This window comes from Corticium candelabrum, chromosome 6, assembly GCF_963422355.1.
Source record: "Corticium candelabrum chromosome 6, ooCorCand1.1, whole genome shotgun sequence".
Lineage (NCBI taxonomy): Eukaryota > Metazoa > Porifera > Homoscleromorpha > Homosclerophorida > Plakinidae > Corticium > Corticium candelabrum.
In genome coordinates this window covers 2,829,340-2,850,137 of record NC_085090.1, presented here as the reverse complement: position 1 = coordinate 2,850,137, position 20,798 = coordinate 2,829,340, and the positions used below count along the sequence as shown (strand labels likewise).

Genomic DNA, 20,798 nt, shown 5'->3' with positions numbered 1-20,798 from the left:
CTAGTTATCCCCTTCTCTGATATGGCAGTCAACTCAAGCAAAATGTGTCTCAAATATGATGAATACAGAATTGGTGCTCAATGTGATGATATCATCAAGTCTCAACACCAAGGCTCAAAAGGTTAATTACGACACAGTCTAATAAGGAGGCCACAAACGACTGAAAGTGGTATGACGTCTTCCAATTTATGACATCACACACTCATCAAGTAACACAATACTCGGACAGGCGTAATTAAGCATCAGTTTATAGCGCATATGTATATATTGGAAAGTCAACACAAAAGTTTGGACAAAGAATTTAGCAAATGACATGATTTTATGTTCTTTAGACGAGGCCTGGTTTTAGACTATAGTCACTACAGTGCGTACGTGCACGTACTGTGCATGAGTCTGTCATGGTTTCTCTTAAACATGAATGTCGTAGACACTACCTAGAGACATAACGGGATGCTCATTCGCTGTTTCTCCACAAGCTAGCTGCCATCCAACGTTCTAAATTACAGGAAAACATGCACCGCAGTAGTAGTCAGCAGAAGGGCAGTAGGCTTACTTGCTACTTTAGAGGTTCTAGCTACTACTTACTAGCTACATCTAATAAATAAGTCAATATTTATCCCGGATGTGCTCATTCCAAGGACTTACTAGTCTTAGCATGGAAAGGGATTGCTCTCTGGCAGATCTTGTGAACCAGCATATAGGGAAGCTACGATGCGACGCTCTGATTAGATTTTAGTATCTCTGCAAAGTCTCCAGTATGCGGCAATTGAGGACAGATATATTATACAGAGCAATTGTTAATGTGAGCGCTTCTGAAAGAGGCACGTGCCCCCAATGTCTCCATCTAAATACGCTACTGACACACCTGTGTACATCTAATGTGTACGTTTTGTTTGTCAGACTCATTGGGCAAAGAAGTAATACCTGTACTCAGACCAAAGCCAATTAGAGACAACTATTAATGAGCAAATTTGTGACTTTGTAAACTTTTGTTTACGAAACACTATATTGATTTCATGCTTTAGTCAACAGCAACAGCAGACTAAAAGACATCAGCAAGCTGCTGTAAGGTTGTAGCAATAATCCAGTAACAGTCTCACTCGCATGGTCTTTGTCTTAGCCAACCCACTTAAAGAGGTATGATAGATCGGTAGTACTTGGCCCAGCAAATAGATAAGTGCTATTACCATAGGTAAAAGCAGACCATCGATATATGACTGAAACGATAACATGTTGGTAATACTGAAGGCCAGCACCATTTACGTTATAAATGGCAGAACTGCCGGCGTAATGATTAGCAATTGCAACATATGTTTTGTCACATGCTGAAAACACTTGAAAGTCGCTTGCCCCTTTGGTAGCAATAGATTGAAATTTTTCAAATTTAACGCCATTCCAAATATAGACAATAGAATCGACGTTGTAGCTTTTGGTGTTTTGGTTGTAATAATTAGCAAACAAAATAAAGGTAAATTGATTTGATGTAAATGTTTCAACATCGTTTGCACCAAACGTTGGAATAGACTGAAATATCTCAAACTGTGCTCCTGACCAAAGATAGATCTTAGAATCAGTGTTGTGTGTTGATCCTGTGTAATGATGGGCAATGACAATGAAGTGTAAGTCTTCAATCTGTAAGTGCTTAATTGAGTTGGCTCCCAAAGAAGGAATGGATTGGAATAATACAAACTGACCAGATCTCCATTTGTAGACATGCGAATTTACGCTGTAGGAAGAATCGTAGTAATTAGCAAAAGCTATAAAAGTGTCATTTTCAACATTGAAATGTGCAACTGAATGGGCGCCTTTGGTCGGAAGATATTGAATGTGTTCAAATCTTTTGTTTCTCCATTTGAGTATTTGAGAGTTGACACCGTACCCAAGAGACGTTCTGTCTCCGTAATATTGTGCGATTGCAAGATATCGCTGCCCATTAATTTCAAAGTACTTTGCATCTCTAGCCCCATCGGTTGGCACACTCTGATATATCTCCAGTGCATTTCCATCAAAACTGTATATTATAGAGTCTATTCCATACTTGCTGCCATCGTAGTAAGAAACGACCATAACGTAGAACGATCCATCTATTTCGAACGTTTCTGCTCGATAATCGTTCCTTGCAGGTATGCTGGCAATTTTTCTTGCGTACTGTATAACACCACACTGCGGCAATTCTAAAAAGTTAGCAATAAAGCGTAATTTAAATTTAATAAACAAACTAAAGTCATTCAAATTATTTGATCTGGCCTTTCACGGTGGTCAATGAAAAGGGATCTGCCTTCCACTTGCTGACCTGTATTGTGTTACAAACAACGCTTATTGGATAATAAAAGTGCCAAATAATTTGTTTAGTTATTGTTTTATGGAAAAGTGTGACACTAATATACTAACACTTTTATTGTTTTTAGATACTAATGAATAATTGTATTTTACCTTCAATGTGATTGCTATTGCACGGGTCTATGTATGCACCTTGTACGGAATTGTATTTGTCAGTGTTTGAAAGTCAACTTGCCATTTGCGGCATAACGATATTCTTACTTGAGTTTTCAGTTGCATCAATTCACTTTGCAGATGTTCCAACTGCATTCTATTTGATGATATTTCTTGTTTCAATGTTTCTACTTGGATTTCCTATAAAATTTTACTAATTGTTATTTTGATATAATTGAACTATATGTATAACAAAGCACTTTCTTGTTGCAATTATATGGTTCTCCTTTCTGTCCCTGCAAAAGAACCGTTGCTAGAAACTGCATCTTAAATTGTTTAAAATTATTTTTTTCAAATTTCGAAAACATGTTAAACAATGTAGTAATTTCATTAAGAGAAAACGATATTTCTAGCAGGTAATACTTTAGCGCCGTTTTGTCCATCTCGTCCGTCTCTTCCATCTCTACCGTCTCGCCCTTTTCCAATGCGTAGGAAACTGTCATCCTACATGTGATACAAGTGCTTATTTCATTTCGTCATCAATGTTGCAAGAAATTGTAAACAGAACATTAATTATTTCTATTTTATTAATAGAAGTCAAATATTAAATTGAAAACACATTAACAACAGCTTTATAATTCAACCTTTCTTGACACCAACTGAACACAAATCTAGAATATAGACGTGCCCAGTAAAGCTAAAAGATATTTAACATTCAAAAATTTTGCAATAAAATTGCAATTTTAATGTAAGAACAGTGAGTGCTTTCTTTCTGCAGTGCAGAGTCTGCACAAACGTTTAGGAAGAAATTTTAATTATTGTCAATAAAATAGTACTGCTTACATTTAATAATTTTAGTAATGATTACACATTATAGTATTAAACATTCAGACACATCTGATCAAACTTCCACGTATGATACATATGATCCTACACAAGCGTTCAATTTCATTAAAACAGAATCACGTGCGTCACCGGGAACTTGATAATGCATGTGACATACTGAGTATCATGACACTGTAAGAACGTTAAATATTAATATCAAATCTTATTTAGTCTACATTAATTTATTAATTAAAGATATGGCAAACGTTTAGAACCGTGTTCTGAGGCTAGGTAATCTCAGCCGGAAGTAGACTAGACTCTTGTCAGCTCCGCCTCCAATATGCAAAATACAATTCTTACCTGACCACTAACGCTTAGTCTCTCATGTCTCTTGAAATTTCGAGTAGACAACATGCTGCCTCCGAAGGCAAACAAACAAAACATCGTTATCCCCATAAAAGTGGACTTGCAATAATAGAGCATTTTGTAACTGAATAATTTCCAACATCAGTTGCTGTAATATAATTGTGTCATTTGAGATTTTCCCTTACTTGTGTTTCTCACAGAATTGAGCAGGACGTCTAGCGAGCACGGCACGTAGAACGCGAACAAAGATCGAATGACTGTCGGGTGATATGATTCTAGCTCTTTCTAGTAACGCTTATTGTTTGCTCATTGGTCTCTAATTTTAGATATCCGGTTTATTAACGCGCTTTAACCGCAATTTAGTTTCTTTCCCTATTCTGATGTTAATGTCATAAAATGTTACAAACGCTTTAAAAATTTAAGTTTTTGCATGTGCAAGTACACTTCTAGATAAAATATTATTGTTGATTAAATGGACTTTAGTTACAGTAAAACTGATTGACAATACGTATCATTTGACGCAACTTTGGCATTTATCCTAATTTGTGTCTTCTTTAGCCATTGCCTATTATATACATGTACGCAATTTGGCACAAACAGAAAAGAATGCCAATCTCAAGAAACAAAGTACAACAATAGATATACAATGAACACTGCCACTCAGCCAATGAATGTCTACGTTAGTTCAGAAGTGATCTATCCTCCCAGTATTCGAAATTCCTTTCACTCCATATAAAGAAAGACGTGCAGATGCATAGTCAAGTGGTATCATAGGATATTGGTGTTATAAATGTAGTATTTTTCACCAAGTTTCTCAAGACATTGAAGCATCGGCAATCAGTCATCCTTCTTAACAAACTTCAAATATGTGGACAGAAAAAGACCATTTCATTAGGTCTTTCAACATACATGCATATACCATACATGCATACAAACGTGCCAGTGGCTCAAACTGTTGTTTTTGTCTGCAGCTGAAATTAAATTTTCAGAATGAAAACTCTGTCAAAAGAAGCTACTGTCTCTAAACAGAAATCTACTGAAACAACAGAAAATGTCATCGTGACAGACTCTCAGGACAAAGAACAGGCAGCCATTGATGTGACAGACTCTCAGGACAAAGAACAAGTAGCCATCGATGTGACAGACTCTCAGGACAAAGAACAAGTAGCCATCGATGTGACAAACTCTCAGGACAAAGAACAAGTAGCTGCCAATGTGACAGACTATCAGAAGAAAGAACAAGTAGCTGCCGATGACTGTATACCACCACTTGTGAAGAAAAGAAGGACAACCCACAACCAAAGTGTCAGCGACAATTTCAAGTACCAGATGAGATCAAAGCTATAAAAGACAACAGAGTGAATGACAACTGTGACAAATTCCATCAGTTGATGAACTACCTGCCACAAAAGTACACCTACAAGATTGATAAATTTGAAAGGATTGAAAGTGAAGGTTTCCTTGGTGCTCCACCTATTGCATTTGAAGTTCATCTGTGGTTGACGATTGACACAGCAATTGATGCACAAACATGGATACAGCAGTTAGAAGAGAAAACAGAAACTACATACAGAGTAAGCAAAGGAACTTCATATCGAATGAAAGGACAGAAAGTAGTATACAAAACAATTAGACATTGTCAGCACAAACAGAAGAAACCCGCAAAAAAGATGACAGCAAGTAGCAGAGACAAGAAGTTTGGTGTACCAAAGGAAGGGTGTGAAAGAAGCACATGGGAGGAAAAAACTGGATGTCTATCCAACCTGTCTGTTTCAGTATTAGCAAAACAACATCCCTTAAAATACCCACAGTATCCATGCTCTGTCAAATTACACTTCAACCACAATCATCCACTGCACTCAGGACATGCATTAAATTTTCGACCAGTGTCAAAAGAAACCGAAGATGAATACATACGGCTATTTGAGAATGGAAATTCTGCATCCAGTTCAAGGCATGAGCATGTGAGATATCTACAATTGGAACATGATGGAAAGCCAGATATCCAAAGACTATTAGCTGATCGATCCACAAATCCTAATGTTCAAGTTGTCCAAAGGTTGTTTCGAAACTGGAGAGAATCTACAGTGGGACCTGAGAATGGCAAGGCCATGCTTGAGAGGTTAGACCATGAGGTAAACAGGTACAACAAGACTGTTGCTGCTGATGGTGGACAAGCATATATACAGAGGTACACTGCCACTCTGAAACAAAGATAGAATGGAGACAGCGAACTGCAAGAACATGCATATTCCAAGTCAAAGGTGGACCAGCAGCAACTTGAGAAACCATTTATACTTGCCATCGTTACACCTCTTATGGCAAGAGCGCACAAGCTTGTCCTACAAGCAGGAGAAATGGTCTTCTGCAATGCTACTGCAAGTCTGGATAGGCTAAATACCCCTGTTTTTATTATAAGTGCAGCAACTGCTGCTGGAGCTGTACCATTAGCTGCAGTGATGACTTCAGGAGGAGATGTAGAAACTTTAGCACAGGCTTTTGAAACTCTCAAAACAGTTTTGCCATCAGACACATTCTTTAGTCGAGGAGTAAAAATAGGGCCCATGGGATTTATGACTGATGACTCAACAAGTGAGCGACAGGCCTTGAAAACAACATGGCCTCAAGCTACACTGTTTTGTGTGCCTTTCATTTTTTGCAAAGCACTTGGCAGTGGCTATGGAATTCATCGTCAGGCATTGCCGGTAAGGACAGACTATTGTTTATGAGCATGCTAAAGGAGCTGCTATTTGCAGATTCTTTTGAAAAGTTGCTTGCTGCTAAACAAAGAATTGACAGTAATGTAAAAGTTCAGCAAAACGTTAAGTTTCGAAACAGGTTGCAGTCCTATTGGGAAAGGCGAGAAGAATGGTGTGTTAACCTTAGAAAAGATTTTATAACTCGAGGAAACAACACAAATAACTACTCTGAGGCAGCAATTCGCATTACTAAAGATATAGTATTTGATCGACTGAAGGCCTACAACAGTATCCAGATGTTCCAATTTGTTACAACAACAATGGATCTCTACTGCAAACAGCGTTTGCTTTCTCTGGCTAACAATCGTCTTGATAACTTCGTTGCTCTTCGATTTACCATTTCAGGTAGTACAGCAGATACAGTTTCATCTCATAGCATCCAAGCCACTGACTCAGATGACGTATTTCACGTTCAAAGTAGGACAGACAATCAACAAACATGGAGAGTGGATTTGACTGTAGGAACTTGCACCTGTCCAAGAGGAAGAAACGGTCAGCCACGTGGACATCAGCTGGCAGCTTCATTAAAATACAAACGTCACTCTTTAAACAAAATACCAACATCATCAGTATGTGCCGCCAACTGTATGCCAAAATAGCAATCGGAGAGGCAGCACTACCAGTTGCATTCTACAGCTATCTGCACCAGGAAAAAGAAGATACCTATGTGAAAAATCTAGGGATGCAACCAGAGTGGAGTAAAAGAACCGAACCATTTCCAAGCTCTCAACACACAGAAATTGAAGACCAAAAAACAACTATTGACTATGAACCTGCATCACTAGAATCTGATCATGCAAGTGAAGACCCACAACAGCATCAGAGACACACCACCTCTAGCAATTTTGAAGACACTCTAACAGATTTGACATACGTCATGGCAGACATTAAGAAAGGATTGGCAAGTAGGGACACTGTATTTACAACAGCTATACGAGAATTTTGCAGCCAGTACAAGAAAATTAGAGGTGCTGATGGCAAAGAGAAATCTTACACAAAGCCATTGTTAATATCTGCTCTGCACAAGTTTGGAAAGGAACACGGACGTAAAATCAGAAGTAACAAATACACCATTACACCATTACAGTACAACCAACAGCTGTAAGCAGACGAGCCATTAAAAAATGTGGAGGAAAACCTCTTAAGGCTGGTCGTCCTTCATTAATGCAGAGAAAATCAAACAATACCAACATGAAAAACTTATGTCGTCACACTCTACCAAAAAGAAAGCTCCGGTTAAAAAGAGTTCACAGTCTTCAAACAACTATTGATAATAGGAGACAGAACGCTTGCTAAATGGCCGGTATCAAGCAAAGTGTGATGCTCTAGCACACAATAATTGTTTGCCTCCTCTTGTTTGATTCTTGTCTAGATTGATTATACAGTTACTTGTTCTAACTTCAGTTTGTTTACATCAGGTAGTTGTGCATGCACTTTTGATTTGAGTAAAGCAGTCACTCATAAACTTTACTAATGTTTGCCTTATTGCATGATTTCTTTCTTGTTTGTGCTCTTGCAAAGTGAGTAAATTAGTTTTAGTCGAAACGACTGTGCAGACTATTTGTCTTAGAAAAGCATTGTACAAGGAATACTTTGTCTAATTCTCCGTCAGCAAAGCATGTAAGGAAATTGAACATGTACAAACAACATGTAAAAAATAGGTTCTTTTAATAACACATTTAGAGATTGTTCAAAGTCCAAGGTAGAGTTCACCATTAATTAATTAACATAACAAATTTCACTTTCACTAATGGCTATACAACTATCTGTAAAAGTAAGCAAATATAAGGTTCCTAGTCATTGGCTGCAAACATATATCATGAGAATTCTAAAGGCAATTCAGACTGTACAAAAACAATTAAGCTGCCGATGAAAGCCATTCTAACAGCATTTAAGTTCCATGTAACATTTTTAAATATTGAGTATGCCGCTACCCCTGACTTTGGCCAAGTCTCTAAGATTTTCCTGCCTTTAGAAGAACCAGTTGGCACCTGTCTGATAGGCCTTCTGTTAGACTTCTCCCCTGTACAAATACTCTATTTCAACTTCCTTACACCATTACACACACACACACACACACACACACACACACACACACACACACACACACACACACACACACACACACACACACACACACACACACACACACACACACACAGTATACTAATTATATAACTCAGTTACTGTCATTCATGTCACCAACCATATAACAACCAATGCCTAGTTTGAAATATAATGGCAGTTGCCAAAATGCATATTCAATGTATACACCTATAAGTGTCACAACACAATGACTGATACCATCAACTTAACTAAGAGTCATTAACTTAACTTAACTTAATTAACATAATTTAATTTAAACCAATGTGTTAGCTCTAAATATAGATTACCTCAATAATAGCTAGCTGTGTGACAACCAGCAGTGTTATCAATATGTCGTCATCATCATCATCATATTCTATGCATTAGTAATTAGTACGTTGTTTACATTAAATGATCCGATTAGTAATGATTATGATAGTACATTATTTTGTGTACGTGTTTATCCAACTAGATGATGCTTAGTAAATATTGTGTACACACACATATCATATGCTGTTATTTTAATTGTACATTACCTTATTAGAGTGTTTATCTGTTAATAAATCTTTTTAGCAACTTAGTTGTGAAATAGAATTAAATTACCTGAGTACTTTGCACTTTTCTGCATATTATTTAATTAATTGCACACAGGAAATAAATTTGCAATAAATAGTACATGATTTGATGCATGCAGTGCATGCAACAGTGTCAATATTGACGCATAATTCAATCCAGTTAATAGTGTGCGTAGCACATGCACCCGAAAAAAGATTTTATGAAAAATGAAAATTTGCTTAACTGTGAAGAATAGTAATTATAAATGACTTTACCTGTCGTCTAATTAATTGAAGTTGATTTGTGTCGAGAAAACCACGTTCAGCAGACGACAAAAGCTGAGGCCCCCTTTCAATAAACGGCGCAGGTTACTGCTCGAAAGATGCGCAAAAAGACAGCACTTCGTTTATATCAAAATCGCGGTTGCAAGATGTCCATTGACTGCCGAGCCTCGTACTACCAGACCACTGCAAACCGCGAGGATGTGCATACGGGAACAGCTAAAGCCACACCCAACTGGGCCCAAAAAAAATTCGCTCGCTCTACGGCTCTGGTAGTAGCCAGAGCCGTATCTAGAGAGAGAGTTGTGACAACCCGGATTATGGGTGCCAATTTGTGTCCAGCCAACGGTAGTAAAAATTTTTGTATAAATTGTACGAGCATCGACAAAGCTTGAAGTTAGTGGAAATTATTACTATAGGTATGAACAACACTTTCCCTAATTTTGAGGGACTTTGTATGTAGGTAGAGTATTTTTCGACAGCGGCTATGTAGAATCCAGATGACGATAGATGGGGTTAGAGCTCACTTGTCGTTTAAAATATCTGACGTTGCTTTCCTTGGTACTTGAAAAACTAAGTGATGGCATCAGCGGGAAGTGAAACTTTGAGTGGTGTGCGCTGCCTTGGAGTTCTGACTGTCTCAGTAGTTAGGCTTTCCCAGATATTACAAGCGCAGCCAGACTGAGATTAGTCAACGAAGGGGCACAGGAACACCTTTAAAAAGTGGTTTCTTTATTTTTGGTTTATAATATATTAAAAATATATTACATTTTAAATTTCTAATTACCTCTCATGTTAATTACATCCAATTATGGTCCATGCACCATATAATTTCAATACAATGGGCTTGAGAACAGTGGCAAAAGTAAAATTGTCAGTAAAGTAGTAAGCAACTATCTGCTTCCACCGTGATGCTAACCCACCCAACCTAAAAGTGCGTGGCATGCCCATGCTTAACTTGACCAGGCAGTGTGACTTCACCTCTGACCACTACTTGTATCAAACTCAATCTGAGGCAACGGACATTTCATCCATTGTCAAACAGCAACGTTTCTCCTGTTGACAAAGATACTGCAGTTTTGAGTGAAGATGGTCTATGGTAGAGTTAGAAGAGATGGTTGACATTCTTCGTTGAAGAGTACGAACAGATGGCAATGGATGCTGCTGTTTCAAAAGTAGGTTGTATTCAACAGATCCACAAGCACATCAAAGTTCTTAATTAATGGTTGACGATGTCCAAAGCATGCCTCTCATGCTATAGGCCTCTTGAAAGAGCAGTGAGCTGGTCTTTTCCAAAACATGTCAATCTTTCCTTTATTTTCAGTTTCTGATGCAAAATTGTTCTCTTCTCGTGTTTAGCTTGAACTAGCTCTCTCGTCAGTTTCCTTAATTAATTATTTTGCATTCTAGCTAAGACAGGGTGTCAACTGAGGAACCTCATCATCACACAACTACTTCTCCTGTATCATCAACTGCAACCACTTCTCCTGCAGAACAAACAAATAAATGTTTTAATAATTGCCAAAGAGAACAAGTGCATTTATTTCATCACAAGTACAAATTCATATATTTTGTATATTGCTCACCGTCATTTGAAGAAACTTTTGCTCCCAACCTCCATGAAAGAACAGAAGGAATGATCCAACGAGGCGAGGGGAGCTCTTGATTCTGGATCTACTCTTCGTCCTAATTGGAGGAGACTTTCTCTGAAAGTCAGCTTTGCGATGAGGGAATATCGTCGAAATGGCATACTGTATTCCCTTTCAGCTTTCTCTTCCTGTCAGCTCTGCGTGCAATTCTCGAATTGGGACTCATCAAAACAAGCCTAAAAGCGACACAAGTAAAGAAACAACACTCCCTAAAAGTTTTCATGCCTTTTACATTACCTAGTAGAGAAATAAGCTCGTCAGAGATGCCGCCCAACAACGTCGCCTCACTTTCGCCTCCGAGATCTCCCTTCCTTCTTGCAAGGTCTTTTGGAAAGCAACACGGCTTGTACCATTTTACAGTTGTATTGCTGCATCCCCAAGCGAAACAGCAAGGCTTTCCGCAAGCAGCGACTACACAAAGCGACTATAGCTGGATTTACAATATGGGAACGCTTGAGCGTCGCGTCGCGTGCGTCCAGTCACGTTATCTTGCGTGGGAGTGGCACGAACGCGTCACACGCGTCGTCCCATTCACAATACGATTTCAGCGCACCGTAGACGTCGCTGCCTGAATTATTGAACTGACCACTCGCGCTTCGATTTTCTACTAGCAGAACTCTGCCGGAACCCCCAGCTTGCTCAAAATCAATTTCTAGGCGTTCTCCCATGCACCCAGGTCTTTGTACGTCTTGCAGTTGATCATCAACAAGCAAGGACAGCTCCCTACACAATCTATAGACCGCTCAACGTCGAGTACAGCGGCCAAATCAACAATCATTGCCCAAGGAAGCCACACGTGCATTTATAGTTGGCTGTGATTGGTCGAAATGAAGGTGCTACTTCCGACGCGACGTGTACAGCTTCCGATTCGACGCTCAAATAGAACTTGGTTCTATTTGAACGCGTCGCGTCGCGTAGACCATTTACAATTTGAATTTGTACTACGCGACGTGACGCTCAAGCGTTTCCATATTGTAAATCCAGCTTATCTCTTGATTTCCCGATGCGTTCACTGCGCAAGTGCACACAAAATGGCGCCCGTACATCACGTGACCAAATCGTCACGTTGCAACTCTCTCTATACGGCTCCAAAACTTCGGCCGCGCAAAACTCACCCATGTACACATATTTCACCGTCCAAGTACACAACTCTAATTCTAGATGTATTCATTCCACATGCTAGTTATCCCATTCTCTGATATGTGAATCAACTGAAGCAAAATGTGTCCCTAATGTGATGAATACTGTAATGGTGCTCAATGTGATAAACTATATCATCAAGTCTCAACACCTTAATTATGGCACAGTCTATGAAGATACTCCATGTTCCCAGTGACGGCCTTGTGCTCTGATTGTGCCTCTCGGATTGGTCTTCAGTGGCACTTTCACTTCCTCAGTGCTCGAGGTCTTTGCTGTCATGGGTGCAGGCAGTTTGTACTCCAACAGCATGTGGTTCTGTGGATGAAGACCGACACAAGCACGAAAGATGTTCTCAATACAAGCTCTTTGGCGGAAGAGAGCGTTCACTACTGGAGTGTCTCGTGGCACCACCGGAGCTTTGAGAAGATAGCTGAGGAGTGAGAGAACAGAGTTGAAGCCTGTGTACTCGGCTTGACCATCTGAAGATATTAACAACATTTAAGTGGTGTGTGTGTGTGTGACAGCATGCTTCCCATATTCATGGCAACGTTTACAAAGTGTCATGACATACCATCCAAATCCTAGGGTTGGATATGAAGACAGGAGTAGTGGTGTGTGTGTGTGTGTGTGTGTGTGTGTGTGTGTGTGTGTGTGTGTGGTGTGTGTGTGTGTGTGTGTGTGTGTGGTGTGTGTGTATCGCATGACAGCATGCTTCCCATATTCATGGCAACGTTTACAAAGTGTCATGACATACCATCCAAATCCTAGGGTTGGATATGAAGACAGGAGTAGACACACAGTACTGTCCAAATTGTACTCAAGTGTTTGATAAACGATAATTCAAGTTTTGACAACCAAGAATTACATTGCAATTATGTACATTCTCAGGGATTTCGCTAGAGATTATAGGAGCGCAGTGGGATGGATGGGAATATGACGCATGCAGTCTGCTCAGTTGCACAGTCCAAGTCAGATATGCGCAATTGAGCCGATTTCAAGTATCCTGGCCAAGAAATCAACTTTGATTACCACTAAGCCTTCTTCTTAGTGATGTCCATAGGTTGTAAGTGTACAAGTTCCATGGACGACTACAGAAAGTCTGTCTAGTCAGGTCTTGATTAACGTGCATGGACTGCTGTTGTTGATTTGTAAGAAGGCATGACTAGAGTAGTCTAGATTAGATTGTAGGTGTTCCACTTTTCGGACAAGGTGTGCTTCCATATCTTGGAAAAAGCATCTGGAACTGCAATCAACATGAGTACAGTAATGTACACATCTGGAGCTAAGCTATTATCCCGTAATATTTTGTAAGAGCTTGGAGTTGTGGCTAATTTCACCTTTATTAAGTAATATAGTATTATGTTTCAGTGCTGTAGTATCGAATTCTCTTAGGTATTTCTCAGCTGTAAAAACTTAGTTTGGATTCCTATAGTGAGAACCCTGCATACTTGCACAACACTCTCGCACAAGCATTAGCTGTTACAGTAGGAGTCACCCATAATTACAATGTCATTATCATATTGAAGCCCATCTGCAATCCGCCAATAATTTCAGTCTGCTCACTAATACCAACCTATACCATACATGCCCTCAGTTGCTTTCGCAAGTGCAGCATGATATATTCTGCCAAATTCATATGGGTATCCGAGGGTCACTCGCATGTTTCACACACCCATGTTGTAAAGCATGTGCCAACCGCCCTGTCCAAGAATCGTTCACTGGACAGCTATGCTGAATCAATGCCAATGCCTTGGTACATGGAAGACCAAGACCACCTTGACTCTTCTCAAGGAACAAACGAACAGTACAAGCCGAGCAATGCAGTATGGTCCATTTCTTTAAAAAAAAAGAGGTAAACATATGGTCCAACACAGTTTCTAACCAAGTCTGACTTAAGGTAACGAGACAAAGATGCCAAGAGATCCTAGGAAACAATCCTTGGGAATACAATTGAAGTTTGTGATGACATGAATCTTTACAATCATGAATCAATCTTTACAAGGCTGTGAATTTTGCTCTATAGTCATTCTTGACTTTACTCATGTTCAAATGAGAACTGATGGGTAAACCCACGTTGAAGGACTTGTTGTCTACACACTTTATTGGTTGAGCAGATATAGTAACAGATGGATCTTTGGCATGAAAACTTGGCTTAAATGACAAACTGAGACTATGACATTTTGACGTTAAATGCAAGGCCTGTAAGACCTGACCATTGACACCATTCAGAAACAGAATCGCAAAGTTGTTGGAGACCTTGAGATGACTTGGACAGCAAAGAGATGTCGTCAGCAAAAAGAAAAGGACTCACCGAATTAGACTCGTGCCCAGTCCTCCTCCGCTAGGTTGCTTACATCATGTGCGCTAGCTGTCACGTGTGTATAGGTCCATGTGGTTTCACACGTGTGGTTGGCCTAAGCACGTAGGAGAACTGGGACCATACCTCATCATGTGACATGCTTTGAGTCTAATTAAGTTATTTAGCTCAGCCCGCTGGTCTCAGCTAAGATTTCTAATAGGTTGCAAAGGCTCTGCTAAACGGCACAGAAGGTGGTAGATTAGCAAGAGCCTAACAACATGCCTACAACCGGTCAGGTCAGGTCAGGTCAGGTCACCTGGCCTCACAAATCAACGCCATCACGCACATGCATGATCCTCTTCGCAAAACTACGCCGGCTAGCAGAGTCTAGCGTAGGATAACGCAGCCCATGATGGACATATTTTGTACAGTTGACTACCTTCACAAATCTAAAGCAGATCTAAATCTAAATACAAATTCAGATTGTCATATACCCAGATGTGTGTCTCTTTTGTGAGCTGCTGTACAATGTTCCTTTACATACACAATTATTGCTCATGCTCCAGTTTCGTAAACGAAACTACTGAAAGTCTGTAGTCAGGCATCGAGTGACGTGGACCACTGCTGTTGCTTTGCATGAAGCCATGACTAGTCTAGCGTACATTCTAGGTGCTACTTCCCAAGCAAGAAGTGTGCTTTCCGGGTCACTGGAAGGCCATCCGGGACTAGAATCAGAGGCAGCGCACCTGGGACTGCAATGAACACTTGTGCGTATGTTTGGAACGAGGCTATCATCCCGCAATATTTGTAAGAGCCTAGATTTGTGGCTTTGTCGCCTTTACTGAGAAGTAATATAGTATTGTGTTTTATCAATATGGAAACATTCCTGAGCTGTAAAACTTTGGAATCCTATCTACCGTTTCTAAGCGTGGCGAGAACCTTGAAATCACTAAACCCTTCTATCTTGGCAAACTAAACCAATTCACACCATAATCAGCTTTCAGTTGTCCCATCTCACAAGCATGAGACATCTGATACAAAACAGTCCAACTATGATGTGATATCGATTAGAGTGACTCATATCAAGATGTTCATGGCAAGACAAGAACAAGCTATGTTTACTGCACAGCAATAATCTGAGTTGTGTGGCCGTGTCCCGATTCAACCAATAACAGTAAGGGCTGATTACAACTGTACGCAGCACTAACATTTAGATAAATCATGAAACGTCCGACTCACCCGCTTTCATTGTAATTCGTTGACACATTTCAGCAAGAATAACAAGATCGAGGATAATAGGCGAGGCCAACAGGGAATCCTAAACACGTCACAGATTGCATTACACGGTCAACTAACATACAACTAACACACAACCGTCTATTCATCATACCTCACACGTATTGTGCAAAACAATCGTGTTCAATCCTCCCATAAATATTTCGGACGTATACTCGTCCAGAGCTCGCTTGCTGTCAGCCACATAGGGCACATACTTGATAACCACACAGTGATCTGGTTTCTTCCCGTCTTCGTACAGAATCTTGTTCGATCCCACCATATCGTCGACGACATTGCTCTTGGAAATTTCCTTGGAGCGAAACTGTTTCGGTGCAGACAGGTTCTTGCCGTCGTTGTTACCGAGATGATTGTAGCTCACGATGGACACAGGCTAATCAAACAGAAATATCTCAAAAGTTGTATTCATACCGAACACATCTGTATTTGTAGAACAGACGATAGCAACGAGAATCGTTACTGTTTTACAAACACATCCTTAGTTTTTCTATTACTAAATAAGAAAGCATGTTTTAGAGTCTATAAGAGCAGGCTGATGGCTAATAGATCGATGGCTTGCACATTCGTATACAACGCCATTGGACTTTCCATTCCCACCAAGTGAACCTATTAGTGGTAATAGTCAACTTGCTTGATAATTCCTGTAAACGGTAATGTGTGGACACACAGCCTTATACAATGACAAGTTTCCTTCCCCGATTGTGTACACAACAAGGGCAATTCTTATCGACAAAACTCACAATACGACTACACTTAGGTTATGTTTGACCAGTGAACAGAAATAAAAGACATGATTCCAGACATGTCACTGGAACCCTGAAATAAAACGTATGCAGGAAACTATCGACAACAGTCAATCGTATATGAAAATGTAACCACTGAATATGAGCATACCCTGAAATAAGTTTGTGTGTGAAAAAAATTGTGTTATTTCATGCAGACAAGTTGCATCACACAATTTTTTGTTTGTGCATAATTGGCTGTGGTAGATTATGGACGAGTGATGACGCTTCTCAAAATACTCAAACAATTCTATTTCACACAATTCATTTCAGGGTATCGTGTATAACATGTGAGCTCGTGCAAACACACATACGCATGTACACACATGCGCGCATGCACGTGCACAGACACAGACACAGACACACACACTCACTCACTCACTCACGTGTACACATACAAAATCAATATCAACCAATACCAATACCAAACTTCTCACCAGAGCTGTCAAATTTCCAACTTGAAGGCTACGAAGCCTTTCCATTACGAGTGTCTCAAATAGACACCCCTATTTCACGCGCTACAAAAAATCGGTAATGATTCATAAAAAGAACTTTCTGAAATGAACCTGGCAGCAATAGCACGATCGATTGAAACACGTATGTGTCCACATTGATGTCACTCGGACTCCAGTAGTTTGCTCATCCGAGCTTCAGCAGGTAAGATGTCATATAAGACATTCCTACCACTCGTCATCCTCATCAATTGCTCACACAGACAACATCTCATGAGCAGCACTGACTTCCTAACACTGCCAGATATTGCCGAGCCTTCAGAATGAAATAATCAAGTTCTATGTTATGTACAATATTACATACATAGGGCCGAGATACATCTCGACATTGGGGGACATCGGTCATCATCACTATATACTCAATAATATACAGAGAGTTGTGGATCAAGACATAAATCAGTTGGCATTTAAGTAAAACACAAGCAAACATTGAATATTCATACAAAAGAAAATTTAATTACATAATTGTATGACAGACCAAGAGTTGTCACTCAGACTTATGTGGTGTCCGAGTTGGTGTACACTAAACTATCAGTTGACATACTGGATACCATCACACAGACGCAAACCACACACTGCATGCCTCATCAGGAAAATGACTGATGTTGTACTTGACATGCACTCAAATCGTTTTGACCTATACTATATCACCTAGTAATGGACTGCTATTAGTTGGCGAAGTCACATACCCTAGAATACTGTCCACGGAACTGCAACCACATCAAAGAGTAATTACCTTAACCCCTCCCACACGACTTTGACATTACACATTATGAAGTACCTTGATGCCAGCACTGACAAGAAAGTCGACGAGAACCGATTTTATCTTTGTTTGACCCGACTTGAAGTCATCACCGCTGATGTACACCCCGTGTTTCTCTGCCATTTCTACGACTCCTGGTACTAGCGTGTTCTGCGGTGAACCATTGATGTAACAACATCCCTCCAGGATGCTGGCAACAGCAAACATGGTGGACGGCGACACTTCCTCTTCGCCACGTTCGATGGAAGCCATCAGTTCATCGGCTGTCATGTTCAGTCCCCGTTTCACCTCACAGAAACGTTCAGTGTTGGCTGTCCAAAGAACAATTACCTAGCAAAAAAAATAAAAAGGCAATACTAATTAATAACAATATAAATAAGTCAATACCTTGTCTAGATTCATGGTTGTTTTGAAGTCTTGAATGTCGGCCCTCAACTGCTGAAGCATTTCCCACTTGGTACCGGTCAGTACATTGTCTGCTCTGTCTTTCTGGTTGGCAGCAATGAAATCGGGCAAGTAAATGGATGGCCTTGGCTTCAGTTTCTCCATGTAAGGTTTGAGTTGCTCCTATAGTTCAATCGCCTGAATTATTTATTACACAAATACAAATGAATGTAATTTATTATTCAAGAAGAGTTGCCTTTCTTGATTGTTTCGTGTCGTCAAATATGAACACAAAATGAAATCTTTATTGTACACTACAGTACTGTACTATTTCCAACTGTCATGGTAAGAAAAATTACTCAACTGTGTAGTCATTGGAAAACTACTCAACTGTGTATTCGTTGTCTGTAAAGCTGTTGCCTAACACAATAGCCAACATCAAAGTCCTAACATCAGCATCGTCTCATTTTGTATTCATATTATCTCAGCATTGGTGGTTGTGTAGAGTGAATTAGTGTGATTTGGAAGTTGTGGTGACTAAGCACATAAGGTGTGTATCATCGCCCCAGATCGTCGTCAAACACGCATTCGCCTATACTTTGAGAAGACCGTTACAGTGGTCTATAAACTGGGAATCATGAATGGGAGTGAACTTATGTGACTGACACGCGAGTGTTAATTAAATGGAATCTAAACAGGTCAAGAACCAGCAGGAAGAGTGAAGTCGTTGCTGAAACCGTATATGACGATTTTAATGAGCAACTTCATCCTGACCACAGCGTACAACATTCTAGATAGTCGAGCTTACCTGTAGGTTGTAGTCAAGTACACGTGCATCCTCCATAGCAACAGCCAGGTTCCTCGAGCTGATGTCCCAGCCGTCAAACACAATGTCGTTCGGTTGAACCATCGGCAGCAGCTCGCCGAGCGCAATGAAATGCTCTTGACCGTCGGAGGAGGTGCCAAGACTGACAGTAGACGCCTGAGTGACGGACCCATAGTAATTGGCACGCTACACAAAACGGTGGATAGTAAAACAAAACGTCGGAGCAGCAGCGGAAAGACACCAACTTTCACTCCTTCTTTTGTGTGCCACTGAAGACCGAGTTTGTTGGCCAGTGTGGCTGCCGTCACGGTCGTGCCGTTGTTTCCACCCCATCCGACCAGCATGCACCCGAGACGGGGAACCTGCGCAGAAGCACACGGACAGTCAGTGAGCTCTTACATGAGGATAGTGAATGAATGAATAATTTATGCAAGCGTAATGCTCGAGCGAAACCGACGAAACAGGTTTCCCGAATGGCGTTTCAGGTTTCGACAGAGAGAGCTTACACATACTGACTGGCGCATTCGGGTCTGTCGAGGCGCGGGAGAAGGCAGTGCTCTTGATGCGCTCACCTTGCGCTCGGTTCGGAAGTTGAAGACGGTCGACTGCGGGGTCACCACGGTTTGGCCTCTCGCGTTGACGCTGACGTTGCTCGTGCGGTAGATGTAACGAGACTCGATGCGGTCTGCAGAGTACTGCACGTCGGGGCTACTGACTTCGAACACGGACGCCATCTGCGAACTACCAAACCAAATGTACGACTGTCGTACTATGAGCGTTTCCCAACGATAATGACCTATTCGTTGGGAAGAATTCTAATTGTCTACGCACATGTGAGAAGGCTGTGGCTTGAGAATTTGACCAATGGCGCGACGAGCTACTCGTGATGTTGTAATGTGTACATGCCGATATCACGTGGAGTCGAAGTTCGACGATTTTCTCGAACGTTCGACGTAGTTCTGAGTTAGCCTCGTGCCCAGGCCGTTTTGTGCGCCCTGTTCGCCTCGCTCCTCCGTGCAGCGCTCGCGCGTGACTAGGCTGTCGTTTTAGCAGAGAGGAAGACCGCCTCTACTGCTACTAGTGTGTGCAGAAACTAGAATTTTAGGTTTTTTGGAAAAATTAAAAAGAAATCAGATTCTTAACGAACTCAATTTTTATTGTTAATTGACCTAAAACACCTTTATTAGTAAGCGACATTTGTAGCTATGATTGGTAGGAACACCCATCTATACCAGAGCCGTATACCCTCGACCTCCCAGACCTCCCGGACTCGTGTAGCGGCGGGAGGCCGAGCAGTAGATGTCAGGTCAGATAGCATAAATTATTTGTAGCAAGACAAAGTCAGAATCGATGCAATGCATAGCTAAGAAACTATCAGCAATGACTAGTAGTGATCAGACACAAGTCTGGTCTACTAAATAGTAATTATATAGTATTATCAATAATGCATGCAGCCCTGGGTTTGACAAACTTGTATGTACATGTATAAAGAATTTTTTTATTTTTAGAAATTTTTCAGTTCATGTATCTAAAGTGGTTACATTTGTTTTGTCTGTGTGCAGCATGTCCTCATTTAGTCATTTAAACGCTCTGCAGCGTTTGTCCCTTTCAGCCCTCCTAAGGGTGCAGCGTTTATTCGGGAGCGAGGTTTATATCTTTGTGGTTACCGCTAAACAAATACTAATACAGTTGTGTAGCTCTCATCAATTCAGACTTTCTGATAATACAGCTCTTATTCAAGGGCGGCGTTTATTTGAGTATGGCGCTTGTGTGTGTGTGTGTGTGTGTGTGTGTGTGAGAGAGAGAGAGAGAGAGGGAAAGGGGGGAAAGAGGGGAAAGGGGG

The 20,798-nt window shown here is 40.6% G+C and overlaps 3 protein-coding genes and 1 long non-coding RNA gene across 6 annotated transcripts; 1 reads left to right on the top strand and 3 right to left on the bottom strand.

Moving 5' to 3' along the window:
* Positions 1-911: 911 nt before the first annotated feature.
* On the bottom strand, positions 912-3,873 carry LOC134181387 (thrombospondin-type laminin G domain and EAR repeat-containing protein-like). Its single transcript, XM_062648658.1, has 7 exons — positions 3,810-3,873; positions 3,619-3,748; positions 2,857-2,937; positions 2,694-2,729; positions 2,542-2,634; positions 2,248-2,293; positions 912-2,174 (listed from the first exon to the last, which is right to left on the bottom strand). Exons 2-7 carry the CDS (start codon positions 3,739-3,741, stop codon positions 1,117-1,119), a joined length of 1,437 nt encoding a protein of 478 aa, XP_062504642.1. The 5' UTR covers positions 3,742-3,748; positions 3,810-3,873; the 3' UTR covers positions 912-1,116.
* Positions 3,874-4,463: 590 nt separating this feature from the next.
* On the bottom strand, positions 4,464-9,507 carry LOC134181096 (uncharacterized). Of its 3 annotated transcripts, none has more exons than XR_009970075.1 (4): positions 9,299-9,507; positions 8,318-8,406; positions 5,025-5,187; positions 4,464-4,965 (listed from the first exon to the last, which is right to left on the bottom strand). It is a non-coding gene; the product is annotated as an uncharacterized LOC134181096 (long non-coding RNA). The 3 variants fall into 3 exon arrangements; XR_009970076.1 differs by having other exon boundaries at positions 5,025-5,117; XR_009970077.1 differs by having other exon boundaries at positions 5,025-5,117; positions 8,325-8,406.
* Positions 5,277-7,368, top strand: LOC134181095 (uncharacterized). Its single transcript, XM_062648300.1, has one exon. It carries the CDS (start codon positions 6,242-6,244, stop codon positions 6,980-6,982), a length of 741 nt encoding a protein of 246 aa, XP_062504284.1. The 5' UTR covers positions 5,277-6,241; the 3' UTR covers positions 6,983-7,368.
* A 510-nt stretch (positions 9,508-10,017) lies between the features above and the next one.
* Positions 10,018-19,745, bottom strand: LOC134181167 (inositol-3-phosphate synthase 1-B-like). Its single transcript, XM_062648387.1, has 10 exons — positions 19,528-19,745; positions 19,201-19,317; positions 18,938-19,141; positions 18,133-18,312; positions 17,764-18,075; positions 15,783-16,061; positions 15,632-15,710; positions 11,191-12,572; positions 10,891-11,129; positions 10,018-10,791 (listed from the first exon to the last, which is right to left on the bottom strand). Exons 1-8 carry the CDS (start codon positions 19,687-19,689, stop codon positions 12,262-12,264), a joined length of 1,644 nt encoding a protein of 547 aa, XP_062504371.1. The 5' UTR covers positions 19,690-19,745; the 3' UTR covers positions 10,018-10,791; positions 10,891-11,129; positions 11,191-12,261.
* Between the last annotated feature and the right edge of the window lie 1,053 nt (positions 19,746-20,798).